Source organism: Harpia harpyja, chromosome 3 (genome assembly GCF_026419915.1).
Source record: "Harpia harpyja isolate bHarHar1 chromosome 3, bHarHar1 primary haplotype, whole genome shotgun sequence".
Classification (NCBI taxonomy): Eukaryota; Metazoa; Chordata; class Aves; order Accipitriformes; family Accipitridae; genus Harpia; species Harpia harpyja.
This window is the reverse complement of record NC_068942.1, coordinates 33,383,415-33,406,713: the sequence shown is the minus strand read 5'-3', so window position 1 is coordinate 33,406,713 and position 23,299 is coordinate 33,383,415. Positions and strand designations below refer to the sequence as shown.

Sequence of the window (23,299 nt, the reverse complement as noted above, 5' to 3'; positions counted from 1 at the left end):
AAACATACGATTATTCTTACTCTATCCTGTGATTTCTAAATACAATAATGAGGGCACCATCTCTCCAAGTCACATAGACCATTTAACCATCTATCAGCAACAACAATTAAGCAAATTCCTCACTATCACAGGCTTCCATGGTGCGAAAAAAAGAGTCAGCAGGAAGAAACTTTCATTTCTACCCATTCAATCTTTACTACAACACACCTCTGTAGATCTCCTCTGTATAATTAAAATTTTCTCCCTTTAGGTTCACTTTATTTTCTGGGGCAAAGATCTTTATCACTCTAAACTTAAGAACTAGAGTGACTATACAGTCATGTAAGATGACTTCAAAAGTTTTTTATTTGCTGTAGCTGCTGTGCACTATGTATTTGATGAAAACAACCCAAGCAGTGGTTTTTCCCACTCAGTACACCTATTCAAGGACAAAGCACAGAAAATGGCTACTGTTCTGAGCCCTTAAAGCCTGTGGAGCCAACACAGGCCCCAATTTTTTCTCATGCATATTGCCAACAGCAATGACAAAATTAGTTTTTGCAGTGCACAAGTGGCTTGGCAACTGGAACTGCCACTTAAAGCACTTGCTTTGGTGAGCGACGCCATGGTTTTGATGTGGATTACCCACATTCACAACCATAAGTATACTAGAATCACAGACACTTTCATCATAAATTGACAAAAATGTCCTTTTCTACCTCGGAAATAAATTGACTTCAAGTGATAATTGGTTGCGCTAATTTGTGGTGCCTCATAGAGTAAATAGGTGTGATAAAAAAGCAGTGGGAAACACAAAACAACAATCATTCTGAACTCCCGTATAAACATTGAAGTAAACATACAGTAAATGTTTTTGCTCCCCTTGTCCCAGAGAGTGAAGTTTATTTCTGACTTAACCAGTCTGGAAAGTACTGTCTTTCAATGTCTTTCCAAAATTGGCTATCATGTATACTTCACCACTTACCAGAATACCCTGCTGGAAGAAGAAAGCAGTTTTAATGCAATCTGTATTTGATGTAGTTATTATAATACATAAATCTTACTAGTACTCGCAGGATACTGTCCACCGTCTTTTTCAGGGGAATCATCAGCTGGCGTCATCGAAGAGATGTTAGGTGATACAGGAGTAACTTCATAATCTGTTTGGTGATGGATGAATCATTACTATTTCATTAGCTGAGTTGCAACCCAGTACTCATAACTACTTCAATTATTCTATACTGCAAGCTTCATTCCTTCATTTATTAGTCCAAGAGAGGAGAAAGATACAGACTAGGTTGTTCATATAATTCAACCCCAAATAGCCTTACTTTACTAACATAGTAAGGATATCACCAAAACAGACTATTTCAAGAGCAGTATGTATTAGAGTGATAATGAACATTCTGGCAATGATCTGTTTATGTGATACAAGCTCTAATTTTACCTGTATACCATCTGGAGAGGGGTTCTAGAGCAATGAGTGAGTTATTGGTATTCCCCTCTTCACTGAGTGTCCTGGTTTCAGCTGGGATAGAGTTAATTGTCTTTCTAGTAGGTGGTATAGTGTTATGTTTTGGGTTCAGTATGAGAAGAATGTTAATAACACTGATGTTTTCAGTTGTTGCTAAGTAGTGTTTAGTCTAAAGTCAAGGGTTTTTTCAGTTTCTGATGCCCAGCCAGCAAGAAGGCTGGAGGGGCACAAGAAGTTGGCACAGGACACAGCCAGGGCAGCTGACCCAAAGCAGCCAAAGGGGTATTCCATACCATGTGATGTCATGCCCAGTATATAAGCTGGGGGGAGTGGGGGTGGGGGGGATCGCCGCTCGGGGACTAACTGGGCGTCGATCGGTGGGTGGTGAGCAATTGCACTGTGCATCATTTGTATATTCCGATCCTTTTATTATTACTATCGTCATTTTATTAGTGTTATCATTATCATTATTAGTTTCTTCTTTTTTGTTCTATTAAACTGTTCTTATCTCAACCCACGAGTTTTACTTTTTTTCCCCCCAATTCTCTCCTCCACCCCACTGGGTATTGGGGAGGAAGTGAGTGAGCAGCTGCGTGGTGCTTAGTTGCTGGCTGGGGTTAAACTATGCCACTGAGATATATGCTGAGATATAGTCCAAAAATCTAAACTCTGCATGTAAGTAGCGTTGATAGGAGTTGTCATGGCAAGCAGTTGAAATACATCGCATACACCTTGGGGAATGGCTCTGATCCTAGTTCCTTAGGAAGAGAATGTTAGGATTTACCTAACATTTACCATGATGCTAACTACATGGAAAAACAAACATAACATGTCATGAGTATACCACCAGTGAAAAGTAATTTTATAATCATAATACTTCTGCTCAATTTTTTTTTTTTTTTAATTTCAGTATTGAAGATAACGATGCAAACTACTGGTATCCTTCACTGGTATGTTACTGGTGATTTGATAAAAAGCTTGTAGTCAGAGGTCACACAGTCAACTTTACTGTACTTGGAGGATGAATTATATTTGTATCCTTTAGGTTCAATAGGAGCTAGTCATTCAGACCTCTGATAATTTCAGCCACACAAGCAAAATGAAAGATGAAATAAAATTCACGCCACTTTCACAAGAAAGCAAGATACCACTTTCACAAGAAAGCAAGATACAGGCAAGGTACTCTAATTCCCTAATTTGCCACCCTGCAGAATGCCCTAGAAAAGAGTATGGCATTTGTATTTGGTAGGGCTTCATGAAAATAGATTTGGCTTTACCACCTAAAGGAAGAAGACAGTAATAACATTTTAATTTGACATTTTTATCTCTCTGTGCTTTCTGTAATATGCTGTAATAAGATGTCCTAAAATACCCCTGTATTTGTACAAAGAGAAATCAATTGTACTGTAAACTCCTCCTTGTTCTTATTACTTAATGTCAATTCATCCTTTTAGAGAACAGATAAGAATATGTTATCCTTATCTCTATATACCCATACCCTCAGCCTCACTAACCTCTGCTGGATATGTTTTTGAGCCTTTACTGAAATAAATATTTTAATAAGAACAAGAGCAAATTCTTAGAACCATCTGTTCTCAACATCCTGGGAAGGTTTACGTGGGAAACTATGCTGATGTGTGGCTGCTTTGTACTCCAGTGCAATCAAAAACATCCTTAGAAATTCAGAATGCTTCTGTTTTCTTTCAAAGATACACATTCTCCTTTTACTTCTCCAGGATACAAATTAGAGACAGTGCTTCTCATTCCCTCATGATATCCTTTAACTAACAATGTAATCCTTCACTCAGTTATTCTAAAGTGGCAACCTACTGTCCTTACCAGAATCTTTTCTAGGAATTTCTTTTTCACCCCCTCCAGAAGAATGATCTGGCAGCTGTGAGACTGGAGTAGCACTTCCGTAATATGAGGGGCTGGATCTCCTGATGGAGGTATCCATGGGAGTTGTGTCGTGTGTTGATCCGCTACCTGCATTTTCATCATCCGCACCTGAGGTTGAGGACTCTCCGCTATGACGTGTGCCATCTGCATTATAACGTGAGCCATCTGCATTGTCAATGACTGTTCGAAAGAGGAAATTAAGCAGCTGATAATATCATCTATATTTCTATATAGCTATATTTCAGTAATGCTAAACAGTTTAAGTCCTATAACAAAAAAATAGAAACAGTTGTGGATTAATATCAGTTCATCCATTTTTGCCATCCTATCTCATCTGTTTAGGTCATACATCACTAAGGTATGTCTAATGTATATATGCTAAAGTATATATTTGTCAAACATATAGGGCCTACTCTGCATTTTGATCAGACAGTTTGATTTTGAATATAAAATCTTGGCCTCTGTAAAGTCAATCAGAATTTTAGAATTCGGACAAATAATTTATTATGAGAGGTTTTTTCCACTTCCAGCTGCTTTTCTAACCAGCAGCTCAAATGAGATGTAGAAAGATTGCTGTCTTAAGTAAAGTCCTATATGTCAAAGAAACGTTAGCAGCTCTGAGGTGCTAAAAAATGTCAAATACCTATATAAAAAATGTTTGGTAGCACCTTGAGACAAACCAAGCTCCACAGGATTTAGGGGAAGACAAGGGACTAATTGCTTTAATTGCTGTTGAACATCTCTTGACTTCTTTTGCTTATGTTTGGCTTGATTTTCAATATTAGCAATTGTTTATGTAAAAAAAGATAACCGGATCCTAAAAGTGAAACAAGCAGCAGGTCTTTCAAATCAATACAGTACCTATTTCACCCTGATTGTTGAGGAAAGAAGTATCTAGTCTTTCAATTGGCTCACACGCTTTGTCTCTTGTTTCTGTAAAAGAAGGAAAATAGAAAATATTAATTTGAGAAAATTGAGAAAAAAGACACAAGTATACCCAAATTAATTGTACATAATCACAAAGCATTAGCTGCAGATGTGGACAACTGAAAACAAATTTCCAAATCAAACATTATTCACTGATCTACCTACGTTCTCTTTTTGCCCCTTCCCAGGTGGGGCACTTCAAGATTGTTCTGTCAGCTAACGACAAGATTCTCCATTTCCACAACCATTCCAGAAAACGGTTGCGATCAGCGTCAGTTAAAATAGCCTTATGACCCACTTTCAATGCATGTCATGGCGGCACTGGCAGCTTTAATCCTTTTTAGCCAGAGGGACCCCATCCCCTCCACGGAGGGCTCTGCACAAGCAGAGCGTGCCCAGGTCCCCAGGTCCCCACGTCCCCATGTCCCCAGGCCCCCAGGTCCCCAGGTCCCCAGGTCCCCAGGTCTGATGAGCACCGCTTGCTCCGGCGGGCTGCAGTGCCACGCTCGGGGCCAGCGTGTGAGCCGCCTGCTCGTACTGCCAGAAGGGAATAAGACTCAGGAGGAGTTAGAAAGCTCTGGTGGGGATGGACATCACTGTAGCAGCAGAAGGGTCGTCCATGGGAGACAGAGGATGGCAGCTCACCTGATACTATGCCAATGCAAAGATGATTTTTAATGATATGACCACCAAGAACAAAATCAAAAAATGTCACTGCCATTCAAATCATCAATGAATTTTGCCCACAGCTTTCTGCAAGATCTGGTTCTGCTGTGAATGTAATAATCTACTGAAATTCAGGACACTTGAAATTAGTCCAGATTTTATCTTCGAATACTGTGTCCAGCGTCTGTCACAAGGTTATCTACATTTTCCTAATAATTTAGTAAAATATTTGCAACTATTAAAAAGTTCAAAACCTTAGAAGAAAGCAGTCTGCTTCTGACCCGCATCGCTATCTAACTGCCTAATGTCTGAACAGAGATTTGCCTGGGAGCAAATACTGGATGAACCTGCAAACAGGAGAGCAGCAGCCACGTCTATGGGCCTGGGATGGCCACCCTGGGAGTTGGAGCTGTTGCAGGTGGCAGCCACTCCTAGCATCCCTTAACACAAATAATTATTGTTCGCTATAGAAGCTCACATGTGCGTGAACGGAAGAGATGAGCGCCACCGCCTACAACAGTTACATCTTTTAGATTCACTGCTGTAGTGATTCACTGTATTAAGCCCTTATAATGAACTGTTCTGAGGCTATTAAGTTAGTCTCAAGGGCAGAAAATTGTTTAGTTCAAAACACACTAGTGACAAAATGGAACAAATTCATTGCTGGCATTATAGATACACTTCTAGAGGCTGACAAAAGGTGTTTCTTCTCAGCTGAAAAACAGATTATATTTAATATAGAAGCCCTCATTCCTGTACCTTAAATAGGAGATTACATATGTTATTGTTAGTTAATCTATATCTAAAATACATCATAAAAGCATATACATACCTGTGGCATTGTAACAGTATGCATCATACCGACCAGTTGTGTTTGCTGAGAGTTTGTAAATGCCAGTATGATTTGCTGCACAAAGATGATAGGGATTGATTCGTGGGATAACAATATTCCCCACTACAAACCCGTACCTGTGAAGAACAGAGGAAAATACACCATATTACATATTATAGCAGATGACATAACTGTTCTAGATATCTCAAACACGAAGAAGCCACGAAAACGCCATTATTTTCATGTTACATTGTTCTTAAAAAGTGCATGCATTTACGCATACTTTTTGTATATGAAGGGTGTGCCTTTCTCACATGTAGTTACATCAGCCTCCAGGCACTCGACACCATTTTGCATGTAATTTCTAGAGCTAAACTGATTTTAATTAAGTGAGCATCTTACTACTTACAACGATCGGTTCCAGAGCAAGGCAGTGAAAGTGAGGGACTGGGAGTTTTACTTCTTTTTCCCAATTCTCTCCTCCATTCCACTGGGTGGGGGGAATGAGTGAGCAGCTGCATGGTGCTTAGTTGCTGGCTGCGGTTAAACCACGACATCATATCTACATGCCTTACTTACATCTGTCCTCTGCTAAACTGTGAATTAGGGAGAATTGTAACACTAATGATAAACTACAGCTCCCCACTGCAAAAACCATTTCCCTCTACTCCTTCTTTCAATTGTCTTTATATTTTAACTTCAGAAAAGACTTTCCACACTGCAGAATACTCATAATTGCTAGCACTACAAATCTCTACCCCTAGGTGTTCAGTTAATATTTGATCCCTAGTCTCTATATATTGTGTAGTGCTGGACAATTCAGAATGCTAAGTATGTTCATATGCTAACATTAGAGAAAGAACATGCCTACTGTGTTATGCAGAACTTTTCCCTGAGAGTAAAGAATTGTCTCTAGTCTTTACATGGTACTATTTTAAACGACATTCCCACTTTTCATGGAAGAATCTTCTAAGAATTTTCTGTCCATTGTTCCCTGGCACTGTTGTCCACCTCTTTCACCACCGTGCAGGGCATAATGATTGTGAAAATGAACGTGCCATATGCTGTCATCAATGGCAGTACATGACATTTATATGTATAAGAACGTTTTCAAGGCACTGCGTGTATCTTTCCATGATTACAAATTATTTCGTATGGACGCTATTAATTTGAAAGGACCTTTATTCAATTCTCATAGGCTTGCAAGCCAGCAAGAAAGAACATTCATGCATTAGGCATTAAAAAAGTGAAGCACCACTGACTAAACTGAAATGAAATAATTTGCAGGATATAGTTGCAAGCAGTATTGATGCTAGTACTATTTCTCATGGTACCAGAACGAAAGTCTTACAATTTTGGAGAAATGCTCGCTGAACTTTTCTGCTCCAGTCAGTTAGAAGATAAATGCCATTTCTCCATATCTGCTGCTTATTTTAGATTGTAATAAAGTTGAAAATCTACTGGAATTTAGTTCAATTCTATAATGGTTTAACAACATGAATCTACGTTATTTGATTTAAAAAAAAAAAAACCCAAACCCAAACTTCAAATTCACAGCTCCTGAGTTCAATCTCTTTTCTGCATATGAATGTTTAGGCTGACTTGTATAAGAAGTGTATTATGTGTTTTGGAAAGCAAGATCACATGATCACCTAGTCTGACATATTTACAGACCATAGGACTATCCCGACTTGATTACTGTTTGAACAGAGGGCATCCTTGGGGAAAATATTTCATCTTGGTGAAATTTTGGTGTGACAAAGAATCTACTACAACCCTTGTAAGTTGTTTCAGCCAATAATTATTATCCTTACATATTTTGTTGTATTAGTACCCAATTTTTTGAATCCAAAATTTTCTGTGAGTAATTTCCAGTCTCTTGGTCTAGTTATTTTTTGCTAAACTGAAGAGTCTGTATTATCTGCATTTGTTGCCCTATGCATCATTAATTGCAGAGGGTAATTAAGTCACTTGACAACATGGTTTGGTGTTTTTTAATCTTTATGGCTGTCTTCTGAAACTTCTCCATTCACAGATTATAAGAATGCACTAATATTGTGGCCATTTTTTCACTGGAATGTCAAGAGTTCATCCCTCAAACCACTTGCTGATTTTTACCATTTCTTGACAAGACAGAGTTCCCTATACTGTATATACCATGTTCAGTCTTTAGACTTACATCAGGTCATTAAAAATCATAAATACTTTTCACATACTTATCAATTAGTCAGTGATACAGTATGATCTAAACATCTTCCTAATCCTAATAAATATATGGTCAATCTTTTGTTTTATTTAGATTTTATCTGTAAGAGGTGATGATATTTTAAAGATAATCGGTCAAAAGTATATGCAGTCATGAACTTATTACCAGACCCAGAGCAAACATACACACGCACAGAGATGTTTTGTTCTTCACAGAATATAACTTACTTGAGGACTGATACGTCCATCTAATTAACAGCTACATGAAGACAACTGTAATTACTATACTATAGCATGGATGGCTGGACTTATCATGATAGATTATTTTGTCAAGAATTTCTTTACCTGCAAGTTTCAAATCCAAGTTCATGAGCTTTCTTCAACTGCTCTAGTGTTGACAAGGTGCTATTGAGAGCTCTGCAGAGTTCAACTGCTTCAGATCGTGTGAGACTGTAGCGACCGTTTTTCTCAACATGAAAAACTCCTCCATATCTGCAACTTACATTGAACTCTGTTATCAAAAGAAGAGAAAAAAAGAAATTACAAATTGTTGGACTCAATGCTTCACTGAAGACCTGGAAATTATTTATTTTCAAGTTTAGTGCTTTCAACGCAAATCAGCAACAAGTAGCAGCTACCAATTTATTCAGAAAGAGTGCTCGCACTTTCAGTCACCTTCTTCATACTTCCCTTCTTTGGGCTGAGACACAAGCCAAATCTTCAGCCTTTCCAAAAATAGCAATACAAACATGTTTTTGTGAGGTATCTAGCACTTTTAAAATACCATTAACAATAATGTGAAGAACGTGTAAATTGTGAAAGTCTTGGAAGCCACAGTACTGCAAAAGTAACTGAATAGTTAAATGTATTTGAAAACAAATTATTTCATTCATAACAGAATTTTTTAAAGATGAAATGGTGTATAATCAGAGCCTTTATAATCATAAGGTTCGTTAATTATCTCATTGTGATCCCTTCACAGTGAATCCTTTTAAATGAATATATACATCAATCCCCAGCTTCAGAACTAGTTCAAGAAACATGTTCCTATTATTAGCTAGACAAAAGCAGAAAGCTTGCATTGGTTTGATGTGGCATGATCTACCTGAGACAAAAACTGTGAGCTGCACAGATATTCTGAACTAGAACAACATTACTCCCTGAAAGGTAATATTTAAGCTCTTCTTATTCAGCCTGCTGGGGCAGATAGAGAAGCATCAAATACACATTATGTAAGAGTTCACATGAATTAACTTCTTCCACCCTGTTCATTCATCTTGACAGTATTTCCTTCCATTTTGAAAGGCTTCCTTTTGCTGAGTTCATGCTCACACACAAACACCTTACTGCCAGACCATGTCAGAGTTTCAATATGTACTTTAGTAAGCTTACTTAATGTTAAAGGATGTCTTGGATTTTACTTTAATAATACTGTGAAGGTTTGCACATGGAAGTAAATTTCAATGGCAAGCAGTATGGGGATAAAAATAATGAAAAAAAAAAAAAATTAGGTGCCATAGTTACGTTGTGCAATTTGGTTTCTGGCCTTCAGCCTGGGAACCCTGAACAAGCAGTACATGCAAAGCCTATGGGAGGGGAGTGCCTCATGCAATTCACTACAGTCACTGAACGAAAAGCATAAGGGCTAGGGGCTCTGAGGAGATCACACCCCGTTCATCTTTATGTTGGAAAGATACTGCCTACACAATGCAACAGGTACAGTGAGAAAACAGTATAATCCAAGGAAAGTGTGTGACTGAGTAAAATGAGAGGAAAAAGGAACATTTGTTTATCATCTTTTTTTTAACAGGAACAGCTAAGAAAGAGTTAAAAATAATAGTATGAGTAAGAATAAGAATAATAATACAAATAAGAACAATCATGTGCATGGAGAAAACGTGGAAAGATCAGGATGCTTCAAAGCAATGTGAATTAACTTTGCTCCTGCCCCACCTTTCCCTCAAGAGAAAAAAGTGATTGCAACTCCAGACTAGAATGACAACTGCAAAGCACACTTAATTGGAGTAGCCTATTATTCCCAGTGGAGAGAGGAGCATGGCTCATGTTTATCTTAATTTTATTGGGAGTTACACGTGGAAGAAAGGGAAAAATAGACCAGTCGTATCCAAATATTAAAAGGGGGTGTCTGTACCATCTATTTGAAATAAACGATGCCATATAATCACTGTTTTCCTCAAAGACCCGAAATGCAATTCATGCACATTTGCATTGACACATTCTATGTGAATAACAAGCAACTTTTCTAATGTCATTTTTGCTTGATGGTCTGTTTTCTTCTATAGCTTTCCTGGTTTCGGCTGGGATAGAGTTAATTGTCTTCCTAGTAGCTGGTGCAGTGCTATGTTTTGGGTTCAGTATGAGAAGAATGTTGATAACACTGATGTTTTCAGTTGTTGCTAAGTAGTGTCTAAAGTCAAGGATTTTTTCAGTTTCTGATGCCCAGGCAGCAAGAAGGCTGGAGGGGCACAAGAAGTTGGCACAGGACACAGCCAGGGCAGCTGACCCAAACTGGCCAACAGGGTATTCCATACCATGTGACGTCGTGCCCAGTATATAAGCTGGGGGGAGTGGGGGTGGGGGGATCGCCGCTCGGGGACTAACTGGGCGTCGATCGGTGGGTGGTGAGCAATTGCACTGCGCATCATTTGTATATTCCAATCCTTTTATTATTACAATTGTCATTTTATTAGTGTTATCATTATCATTATTAGTTTCTTCTTTTTTGTTCTATTAAACTGTTCTTATCTCAACCCACGAGTTTTACTTTTTTTCCCCCCAATTCTCTCCTCCACCCCACTGGGTATTGGGGAGGAAGTGAGTGAGCAGCTGCGTGGTGCTTAGCTGCTGGCTGGGATTAAACCAATAGCATAGATGTGAAAGCAAATGATAGTAATCAAGGCGTGCACTCTTCCTTCAATTGCTTTTGTTCATTGGTAAACTGAGATTATTCTATCTACAGTGTATCTACTCGGTGTAAACTGCAAGGAATGTTCCTTTCCACAGGTAATAGGAAACAATCAAGGAGATAAAACACCGGATTAGAGCCAGGCTACATGGTGTATGAAAAGACAAGCGTTATTCGCAGCATAGGTAGGAGTCCACCCAAAGGAGCTCAAAAGCCATGCATTCAATCTTAAATACTTTTTCCATAGGCAATAGAATTTATCATTATGGTTACTTGGATTGCCTTTCCACAAAAAGAACGTAAAAAAAAAATAAATCTCTTCTCCCACCTGCTTCACCCATTATTTAGGCTGACAAAAACATTTCATGTAGACAAAATTGATATACATTACATAGCTGTTTATCAATCTTGGTGATTACAGTTCTTAATATTTTTATTATCATATGTTATAAAAATACCAAGAGGACATAATTTTTAGCTTTGTAAAATTTATGCAAGCCTAACATGTTTTCTCAAAATACCTTTGTTTTGATGCGGCTGTTTTCTTCCAGGGAAAAATAGTTCTAATAGTTTTATTAAAATATCTCTGATGACAGCCATGTCATGAGAGATTTTGAAGGCAAGATTGAGGAACTTGTGGGGAACAGGACACTAACAAATGCATTTTTTCTTTCCTGGAGGACTTAATATCTTGCAACAGGGCTGAGTTTTACAGTCTGAGGAGAAGCTAGTGGATTAACATAGAATGATAGTCTCAGCAAGTTCCCATACATGATTCTGAAATAGTTGCAGCGCTTCCACAAGTACCAGATGCAGACGTGCGCAGCACTGGTCCTGGGGATAGCTGATGGACCGACTAGAGACCTTCCGCAGCCAGCCCCTCACCGAACAGCACTGCGTGCTCAAAAGCCATCGCCACATGTACACAGTGTCACAAATGTAGTCAACAGATGTTCAGGTTGCAGATCCCTATAGATGTTTTCCTACAACACAACGAATTGCTACTCTGCACGGAAGGATGTGGCTCACGACTACTGCTATGGGATGCAGCTGCTCTCACAGCTGCCATGTGAGCGACTTCTACTTTGGCTCCGAATGTTCCATATTCAAAGCCTGACATGATTTTGGAATTTGTCCAGTCAGTATCTGTATTAAACATAAATGACCTAGACAGGAAAAAAGCTTCTCTTCAGTTTTCCCTTCTTGGTTCTCTCTTCCCTGTGGAACAAGGCAGGCCTAAATTTGGTAATAATTAACATACTCTGTGAAGCCCAAGACTTAATATTAAATTTGGGGATCAGATCACAAAGATCTGTTTGATTACTTAAAAGTAACAAGCTCAGTGATATTGGAACTAGATTTGTTTGTTTGGAACATCAACATCTCTTCCAATGACTTTAGGCTAATTTCTGAAGAGCTTTTGCTATGAAAGCAGACACCACATCGACTTGCTTTGGGTTGCATTTGAATCTCACAACTCATTCCAGAGTCACATAAATATTAAGTGAAGTTCGCTTTTGTTTAGAGTGAATTTGATTCAGCTGTCATCAAACCTCAGCCCATTCATGGTTTTAAAACACTACAATATATGCTCCATTACCACCCAGAGATCCAGTTGTAGCCAGAATCCCACTTATTAGGCAGCCAATTCCTTAAACTCGAACTGTTGAAAATAAATAGGCTTATTTACACAAATAGGCTTAATGGAACTACTTGAGGACTACAGTTACACACATGTACATTTTCCATGGAAATGCTGAGCCTGGCTCTACAGTTTACATACCGCACACCAGGACACTTCTGGGAAGCATCAGGCTTATTGCACATGTGCTGACCAACTGCACTGCACGCACGCACGCACGCACAGAAGGGCCAAAGCTCCCAGGAAGCCTCGCTCATGCAGCGTGGGAGATCGTGTCCAGGAAACCCCAGGCAAAAATCTGGCAATCCAATTCTCAAAGCTGGTTTCGAGGGCATTGGATTAGTTGGCACTTTGCCCTAAAGTAATGTTGAGACAGCATGCTTTGTTTTTATTTTGATGATATCTTCTACAAGTACTATTAAAAATGTTTGTAATGTTGCTGTACTATAGACACTCTGTTCGTGAAGCAGCGAGTGTGGAAAAAGGACTACAGCAGTACCTAAAACTCACATGACATTGCACAGTCTAAGCAAATTGCATAAACCCAGTATCTCCTCTGTGAAGACAGTAACTACCACATTTTAAAACCAGCAAAATACAGATGCAGAGCATACTGCCCAGAGCTGTCAGGGAACCCAGAGTTTTTACTTTATGGTCTCATATTTTTATTTCCAGACAAGGGGAACCCTTAATTGCATTAATGAAAATATTTCTAGTAACATCAATACAAAAATTATAAAAAATAAAGGATGGGGTCTAAACTAAATTAACACCTTAAATTCTTTCTTCCGTGCTGAGGCTTATGGACTAATTTTGAGTTAAGAAAGAACCATGATTGCTAAATCCAAATCTAAACACATATTCCACTTTTCCCATAGTACAGAAAGGTCAAATCCATTAATTGTATGTTGATGTTACTTAGCTGGCTTTAGCACAGTTATGCAAAAGATGGACTTTTTCTTTGTTTCAAGAGACAAGGTAATGCAAACCTCATACTGTGGGCCAAACTATTACCGATCCCTTCAACCCCTTTGAAGTTTCAAAGGAGCTGATTCAGAGTGGACTCACAGTGGAATCACAAACAGCACCCAAACCTTCTCTTCTACCGCCTCTTATAGCTGGCAGGCTTTGGAGGCTGCCAGGCTACAATCTTTCCCTGACATCCACATGATTTGCTACAGCTGAAAGACAAAATTGTTTAGTAATAGCTCTTAAAAAAGGCAAAAAGTACTAGACATGCCTGAACTGTCATCATCATTAATCTCATCCAGACCATGAGACTTGGGTGACTCAACCCAAAGCCATGGAACGCCCCTAAGCCTGTGCTGAGTTTTATGAGCATGGAGAACATTAACTTTCACAGAGGCCATTTCTCCCTGTCTTTCCTGGGATTTCTGGTGCTCTGTCTCAAGTAGCTGCATGCAAGCCCTTCTCTGTTTTTGCCATTCACATATCTAAACCAGGCTTAATTAACACGTTTCAGCCAAAATCACTAACTACAGTTCCACAGACAATTTGCTAGCTAGAGCCCACTGGTGTGATAGAATTGGCTGAGACAGACTGAAGAGCATTGTCCTTTCCTGAAAGTGTGAGTTACACCCTGATTATTAATACTAGAGGCTTGTTAGAAGCTGTCACAGTAAGAAGCCAGGTGCAATCTCCATTTCTACACTGGTTCTGCAACCCTTATGCATAATGAGTAACACTGACTCATGCAGACTCTTCCCATTGGAGTTGATTTTCCATAAAGATTTTTGATCCACTGTATGGATGTTTCACACACTGCTCTCTGCTTTTCATTGTTTTCCAGACAATACCTAGAGGTTTCATCCTCAAGGTGGATGTTGTTTTTAAAAAAAAAAAGTTATTTTAGCAATTGCAGAGATACAACAAAGCAAATTAAGTGGAATATTTGCAAAAACCCTGCCCCCCTTAAACAAAAGCTTGTAGAAGAATACTTAGACACAAGCTTGTTAACAGATTTCTTGGTAAAACCACAGTCTGCATTGCATGGCAACCAGGAAATGTTAGTGTGCTATTCTCGTGGGGATTTTCCTTTTCGGTTTGTGGTTCAAGATGATTGATAGATCACTAGGACGTGATAAATTGGGGCTGAAAACGGGGACAGAACTAGGGGTTTGATGGTGCAGATTGTTTTCATTCTCTGCTTTAATAGAATACAGTTTTTACATTTATTGTAAGAACTTTGTTCTAAATTTATTAAACAGATTTCAAGCTCTAGGCAGATATACATGGGTAAATATTTCCATATAATCACAGATTATTTAATCTTGTACTGGAACTTCTGAACAAGAACAACCATTAGCTTAGCACTGATATCTACATTTTGAATATTAGCACCTACTTTAATGCATGCTGGTAATGAAGTAGAGAAAAATGGCATATTGGAAACAGGTTAACATCTCTTTAGAAGAGACTCCTAGTAACTATGGTTGCTCTCCAGGCAAATCTAGAAATTGGACCATATGAGTCCTAAGATCTGAGGAGGTCTGGACAGTTCGGATCTCAGGTCTCAGTTCAGACCTGTATCCAGTTGGATTTTGGTTTTTTAAATGTTTCTCAGGAAAACTACTTCATGGCTAAATAAGAATGCATATTTTACTTCTGACTAGAGGAAATGCCCTCTGAATACAAAATTTCATAGGGGATGGATTCATGAAACACTTCAGGATCCAAGATGTTTTGTCAACAGATATACTAAGATAGCCCGGTTACCACCATTTTGACACCTGGGAGAACTTGAATGTACAAAAATATCATTCAGTGATTACCTACCAGTGATACACTATGATACACACAGGCCTGGATGGCATTATTATTTGCTGAATATTCCACCCTTTCTTTAGAGGCTATTAATAAAACCATTCACTAAAGCAATCTGCAGCCCAGACAACTGTAATAGGATACAGAGGCTTCCACCTTTATGTCAGAAGTAGGACTAAAGCCCAGGTCAGTAGTGATGAAAACCACTGGGTAGCTGTTTGCTAGGTTATGTAAAATGATTCATTAATCCCAGCCACAATCACTAATAGACACGTGTCGACATCATTAAAACACACCTATACCTGAATCCCTCAGGGCTTGATGGGGAAAGGAAAATTGTGCTGGGAAAATCGGACTCTAAACTGGGATGACTATACACTGATCAAAATTTAGAAGTCAAAATCTGCAGGATCCACATGAGTTAAGCAAGCGTGTGTCTATGAGGCTGCAGTCCTTTACCATCACAACAAAAAAGCATCAAGGATCAAGCAACATGTACAGTCATTTAGTGCGGCTGGGTGATGTTTTTCTGTTCTCCCAGTTATGATATTCTTGCTCTGCTAGCCACCATTCACTACAAAAAGTAGAGAAACAAACCTGGAAATAAGCCATCTACACCATAAGCGAGGTTTCTCCAAATAGCGACAGTGAAAATAAGTCTTGGGAGACAAATTCTTGGGAGTTGTCAGATGAAATACTTTCCTTGGGCTATTGCCAAGTTGTGAAACCTAAAATGATTTATAGGAAATACATTTCCAGACTGAGTGGGAATAAACCATATTTTCAGTTTTTGAAGTATCCCTTGTGGATACTTAAATAAAGCAAAACAAGGGTTTTGTTTTTCAGTTTGAAACTGCCTTTCATTTTGAAATGTAATTAGTTAGTTTGCACAAAATAAAATAAAACAATTTAAGAAAGTTAAGTTTAAATGTTTACATGGTTGGAATACAAGCAGACGGTTTAAGGAACCCAGTCCAAAATTTCCCTGTAGAATTTTTTAAAATTTCATGTTTTCATTTCAGTTTGGCATAGGAAAATGTTCTAAGTCTTGAAAATTTTCATGGGACAGAACTAAAAACATAGTTATACCCCTAACAGATTGCTGATATTCAGGGATGGGGAGTGGGGGGTGGGAATTATCTGCACACCTGGCTTTTTAAAGACAGTAAAGTCCAGGAAAACACTTTAGAAGGAATTTACTTGCATGTTGCAAGGAGTGCCTGCCATAAATAGAGGCAACAGGTTCTCAGTAGTTGGGTGTGGTGACAAGAAAGTGAAGATGTCTCTCCATAGATCCAAAGGTATAAAATCAGACCTTTCTTTGAAGTTGTGCCAAAGCTGTTCCTACTACCCAGTTATATTTGTGTACCTAGTAATTTGGGCTGAAAAGACAAATAAGATAGTAGCTTCCTCACTCTCCTGTATGCTGTTAACTACATAAAAAGTCATGACATAACCATGCTAACCCTGTGATCCAAGTGGGCTCAAGTCGATCTCTGAAATGGAGAGATGTGGCTGGGGACACAGACAGTAGCCAGAGAGGGATACACTGCAGTAGGAGGATCTCCTTTCTCCACCACAGGTTAATAAGTATTCCTTCCATTTCTGTGTTACTTCAGCAAGGGCACACTAGAAACGGGATGTGGGACAAAGCTCAAGCTGTTGACTTCCTTCTAAATTGTTCTTAACAAATCTGCCTACTGCCACCAAAGTAATTGTCTCTGTATCTGTTTACTGATGGGCAAAAATCTTCAGTCTCTTAATCTGATAGCTTTCCTGGCTACTAATTTTAAAAAGTGTGTGGGGTGGGACTATTAATGAATCAAGCATTCATAGAGTGGCTCAAAATGCAAGTAAGTACAAGAAATATGTTTCATTCCTCAGCAGCTGCTGCAGGAAGAAAAAAGTCTGCTAATGCATCTTCCAAACATACTTTATCTGCCTGGCAACTGTTGCTCTGGTAAACATCCTGAGTGAGCCTATATAGTGTCATCACTTACGATAAACTTCCTTGCTGCTGACATTAATATTATTCTTTATGTAACAGTTTCACCCAATAGTGAGTTGAAAGTTTTCAGAGTCCACTAGAACATGGTACAGCTGTGCAGCACCTCAGTGGAAAAATTGCAGGCAGTGAAATCATAGTCCTGGAATTAGACAGTTATCAGATATGTTTCCCTCGAGATGATGAAAACATAATCATCATTGTCAATACTAGGAAAGCTTCAGGCTGTACAATGAGTAGTCTAACCCCAAAGGCTGAGTAAGAGGGACTGTGAAGCGAATCAGTTGGGATCAGTTCCATGCAATCCAGGTGAAGAAACATACATGAAACAAAGCTGAATGAATAATAGTTGGAGTGTGATTTTCATTGTTTGACTGAAATCAAATCGTTTAGTCATTTGGGATAAAAGCAGGTGAGAGACAGTGTTGGTCAGCAGACAGACCTCAGCTTGGAGCTCAAAGGGCCTTATGCGTATTCCCTGCCCTGTCATTTACTTGCTGATAGAACCTGGATAAACCAATTCATCTCTCTTTACCTCAGTTTGCAACTAAACTCCTTAATAAAGCAATTTCAGATTTACTGATAAAGAATCCTGTAAGAGCAAAGAACTATTACATTGTTATTTTACTGTGTTCTTGCAGCTTTTACATTCAGCCTCCTCCTTGACAAGACACAGGAAGTCTGATTTAAGTTCTATGGTTATTTAGATAAGAAATCAATACAAAGTCAGGCCTATGATTAACAAGTCCAACTAAATGATAGATTTTGAATTTTAATTATTTGCAGTGTTCTACTCAATAATAATACCAGGTGTGATTTGAAATTATTTTTCACATGATATTGAATTTTTTTTTTTAAACAATTTCTAAACTAAAAAACTATGCTTTTTATGTTTCCTCTGTTCCTCTGAGTTATATAGGAAAACCTCTAATAACTATTTTCAACATTTCAAACTTATCTGTACAATAAGTTCATTGTGGAAAAGCAAGTAATGATCAAAACTGAAAAAGAGAAAAAAAGACATAAGAAATAGAATATCTATTGACTTCAACAAGGCCACTTTGCAAGAAAACAACAGAGAAAGGAACCCCAAGAATCATTTAAAAGCTCTGAAAGCCAGCCAGTTAAAACAAGGATAACATTAGTCTGGCAGACATACTAAAAAGAAGAAGGATGCCTAGAATATGCCTCACAATGTAAGACATGTCAAAGGACAAATGACCCACGCAGACTTCCTAGTAACAAATAATGGCAGGAGAGGAGTGCCCAAACAAAAGGCATATCAGTAGTTATTCCAAACTCAGCTTCCCCACAATGCAGATGAACTCATTCCCAGTTTCTTTCACAAACCCTCTCCATTTTTTTTCAAATGTCTGGGAAAATTAAGATGAAACCCAACCTTTTTGTAGAAGTTGCTTGTACAAAGTAGCACAATATTAAACACTTAAATCTGGGATCATAGTTGTTAATTGCATATTGATTAAAATATTGTCCAATAATCCATTGAATTTGGCCTGCTAGAAATCAAACTGGAGAACTGAAGCCTCCAATGTAATGCATGATTTAATGACTCATACTAAATTCAGATTTCTCAGACTAAGACTATAGCTGTAACCTTTGTATGTAACTTTGCAGTTTTAAACATGGATAAAACACTACTTTTGAATATTTGTGATTTTCCCAAAAAATCAGACTAAGGTATAGTATCAGCTGCATTCTGAAGGTCTCCAGAATATGGAAGAGTTCTAAGTCCTGACAAATTACTGGCTGATTGATAATCAAATCAAAACCGAAAACTGAAGCTGCTTATTAGAATCAACGGTTAACAAAAAGCAGCTGACTTGCTTTGTGATGTTACACTGAAACCCTGCTTTCTTTCCACAGTGGATTTTGAGTAACTTCTGCTAGCAGTTCTGTCTGGTTATTGTTATCCATAAGACCTTACAAATGGTGTGATTTGAAGAGATCAGAAATGCTGGATATGAAAGAGAAAGTAAAGAAATAAGCTTGGAAGAAAGTGTTCTCTGAAGAACAAATCATGGAAGAAGTCTGAAGAGCTTAATTCACAGGCAATAATGAAAGATGAAGGTTGCATATCCAGCTGTGTGTACAAGCTACTGCAGTTTCAGAGATGGGTTGATCTCAATGTGTTCCTCTCCATAAAAACCCAAGAAGTACCCAGCCATAAGTACATTTTCAATAGAGTGATAGCAACCATGGTGCTCTTAGGAGCATTGGGAAGCATACTACACACTGCTGAAAAAAATAAAACTCATAAAATGCACATTTCATTTTTACTTGCTGAAGACCTTGAAATTTTACTCTGGAAATATTAGGACAGACTAAGAGTGAAAAAAACCCCAAACTTAAGATTTTCATTGGCAGAAAGACTTGGCTTGGGATCTGAAGTAAGTAAGGTTCAAGCAAAAATCTACCTTTGGAAGGGATCACTTTGTAAAAAACATGTAATGATTAACACAACCTACTCAATCAAATCTCATCTAGAATCTATAGAAATCAATGGGAAAGCTCTTATGATACCTTAAATCAGTGCAAGCTTCTGATGATGGAAGAAAACACTGTCACATCCACTACTCCCTCTGTTTTTTCCCTAATACCAGAAGGGCAGGGAACCCATAGCTTGTAACCAGAATGCCCAGCAGGCAACTTCTACTGGAATTGTTGGTGGCAAACTGTTTCCATTTTCTGCACTCTGTGTCACTCTATTCAGCCATATACTACAGTTTCAAGAATCTTGAGATTGACACTGAAAATACTGACTAGCAAGAAACTTTCCTAAGATGCATGCATGTTATTTGTATCCCAAGCTAGGTGTTCAGTTAAATTTCTTTAATAATTCTTACAGTCTTAGTTTTGAATCTTTTATAATTGGTTTAGTAAAAAGCTATGTTTAATAACTAGAGTTTGCAATTAACATTAGTATGTACACAATGCTGTTGCTGTCACAAATGTGGTGAGAATAATAATATGCTCTGGGTTTAATATATTTTTTCCTATTTTTTTTTAAATGTTTATTTAAATTTAACAATTCATGAGAGGCAGTGAAGATTCAGTTGCACGAGGGAAGAATGGGAAAGAGGCATTGGGAGCATGGCCTCAATATTTTGTGAGTTCAAATACTGCATTAAATCCTACATATATTTAGGCAGTGGAGATATGTAAGGGCAATGCACTACTGTTTGCATGTAATCATCCTCAAATCATGAAGTGTCATTGTCTCCCAAAAGTGCTGGAATCATTGTGAAGCCAGTGATTTTGCTCTGATGCTTGCTGATTCTTGTAATCTTCTATTTTAATGAGATATAGCTGGATTTTATGAAAAGATCCAGAATTAAATCAATGTTTGAATGGCAAATGATACAGTGACAGACCTCAATTCAGGTACTGTGAGTTTCATGGCATTGGAAAGCATCAAGAAGTCAGATTCACTCTGAGCAAGAGTGAATTCAAATAGCAAATTGGGTATAAGCCATCTTAATAAATAGAAAATCCTAGATAGGTAGTAATTTATTAATAACAAAGCACCACAAGATTTTTTTTCCCCAAGGAAATGACTTACATTCTTGAACCAAAATTTATTGAGTTGCCTGTCAAGTACACTAGACAAAGCAAAAAACTGATCTGGTGTGACCCGTTATTATCATGTGACAATGAGTATTAACAGTGAGCTATATACAGTATAAAAGATGGATTGAGACGAGTAAGCTTCTATCAGATCTGAAAAGGAAAGCAACCCAGTAAAGGACTCTGAAATCAGAAGTAAGAAGATCTCATCGTGTACTTGCAAAAAATAAAAGCGGGAAGTTCTTTAAACAAAGCAGAGATCTCTCTTAGGACCAGCAGAAGCAACTGGCACAGCGTGGAAGCACTTTTCCAGATGATCTGCTACCAGTTATTGTGTATAGATCCCATTTGTCTTTCTTGAACAGTCTGAAAGCATCTTAGATACACCTTACTATATCAATTAATGAAATACTGCCAATTCAGCTAACTTTTAAAACTATTTGCTCTGGCAGGATGGGAGATATTGAGATATCTCCCAATATAGCAATCAATTCAAGATACCAAACCAGTAAGTTAAAAAGCGAAAGACAGACTTACATTAGGACTTCAACGTGTTGCTATGACTATCATTGTGGATATATTTGTATCATGTCAGGGGTGGAAAAAAGGTGTTAATATGTTGCCTTGCAATTGCTGTGAGTCAACAGTAATATGATTGTGACTGGTGTCGATAGGGACATGACCTCAGTGCTATGAGTATGAGTAATAAAGTCAGATAAGTATTTGACTGATACTGTTAATAAATTCAGTGCAGGTCTGTAAACAATGGGTTGTAAGGGTGTTTCAAAAATTAGGAAAATACTTAGCTCTTACTCATAAAGAGTATTTTCTCTCATGGACTGTCCAGCTGAAGCAAGGATTGCATAGCCAGGCTCAATGATGGATTACCAAACAGTAACTGAAGAGTTTCGTGTTTTTAAGATAACAGCTTTGCAGAGAACGCTCCGGTCCTCTATACTCTTGTTCACCTCTGCACCAGTAGAAGAATGTTTGCAGGAGGACTTTTTCTTACAAAGATAATAATGCTTATTTCAACTGAAATAGCCCTTTATGTGAAATCATAGCTGCTTTCTGAAGTTCAAGTGAACAAGGCACTAATCTTGTTGATGAAACACCAGGCTGGGACTTAGGAGAAAATGTTCTATTTACAGCTATGCTGCTGGGTGACTTATTTTGCTTTCTCTCTGTTTCCCTACCTGTGAGGTGGGGTTAAAATCACTGACTTTCAAAGGGCTACAAAACCCCCTAGTTATTATTGTCTGTCAGCATATTTGTCAGTTCACTTCTTTCTCACTAGCTGGGATCATCTTTACTCTGTTAAATAACACTATCTAGACTTGAAATTTTAAGTTCTACAGTAATTTAAACACATCCAGCCTGATACCAACTGTGATGAATGTGTTGATGAAACACACCAGATAAGACAGTAACCCCTGCTAGACCAAATGTTGTAATATTTATGTGAACTCCATGTAACACAAGAAAAAGAAACACTACACAGAACGAAATTTCATCAGAGACAGCACCTGTTTCTGACGTGATAATATGAGAAAGCATAAGATGTCAAATCTCTTTCAAGAAGTATTCAAGTTCTTTTATGGTACTTGGAAGAATCCAGCAGGTGACGAGTGGAAGGAATACATCTCAGACATATGTTGATGTCAAAATGTTCCAATGTTTAAGGTGCTGTAGGATATATTGAGGAGACACCACTATATTTTGTTACTAATGCTCACCTTGAACTTTGAAGATGCAGATGTGTATCATCAAGTAGATGTTATAAAAAAATACTCTTGTAGGTTATTAATGGATATAACCCTTGCTGGGCCCAAGACTTTCAATGCTTTGGCTATGCTATATTTTTTAAATGGGATTGTGACAACATAGAAGCAATTGAAGAAAATAATATTGCCTGTATTTTATTTTGAAGGGTAACCTAGTCAGGTAGAGAGAATTTTTTGAACTTTTCTTCCTTTGCTCAGCAAAGGAAATTAATTAATGAATTCATTCATTTGCAAATACAAAATTTTGGATAGCAATTCCACTGATCTTTAAGGGCACTGTTGCAATATTTTACCAGTCTTGCATTGTTCTGTATGTAATATTTTGTGTACTCTACACTAATTTATGATAGGGCTGGCCCCCACTGGCATGTATGTAAATAATAGGAATTGTTAGGAAATATAAAAGAAGAAGAAAAAAGATCTCCAGCTCCAGAAAGAAACACAAACTACTTGCTATACAAACTACCTGCATAAAAATATACTCTCAGCAAAGCGTTAACAGAAAACAAATTCGGATTCAGTCATTGGTCTTAATAATCTCCAAGTCACAGGATATGCCTCCTCCTGGAAAAATGGACGATTGGGCTTTTC

The 23,299-nt window shown here is 38.0% G+C and overlaps 1 protein-coding gene across 18 annotated transcripts in view; it reads right to left on the bottom strand.

Annotated features, from left to right (window-relative positions):
* Positions 1 to 23,299, bottom strand: part of CD44 (CD44 molecule (Indian blood group)) — a 58,953-nt gene that overhangs the window by 26,971 nt on the left and 8,683 nt on the right. For all 18 annotated transcript variants that reach the window (XM_052781866.1, XM_052781867.1, XM_052781868.1 and 15 more), the window contains exons 2-6: positions 8,328 to 8,493; positions 5,778 to 5,914; positions 4,214 to 4,285; positions 3,293 to 3,532; positions 1,044 to 1,139 (exon numbers count right to left, since the gene is read on the bottom strand). In XM_052781866.1, coding sequence (XP_052637826.1) covers positions 1,044 to 1,139; positions 3,293 to 3,532; positions 4,214 to 4,285; positions 5,778 to 5,914; positions 8,328 to 8,493 — 711 coding nt within the window. The remainder of the gene's footprint in view (positions 1 to 1,043; positions 1,140 to 3,292; positions 3,533 to 4,213; positions 4,286 to 5,777; positions 5,915 to 8,327; positions 8,494 to 23,299) is intronic.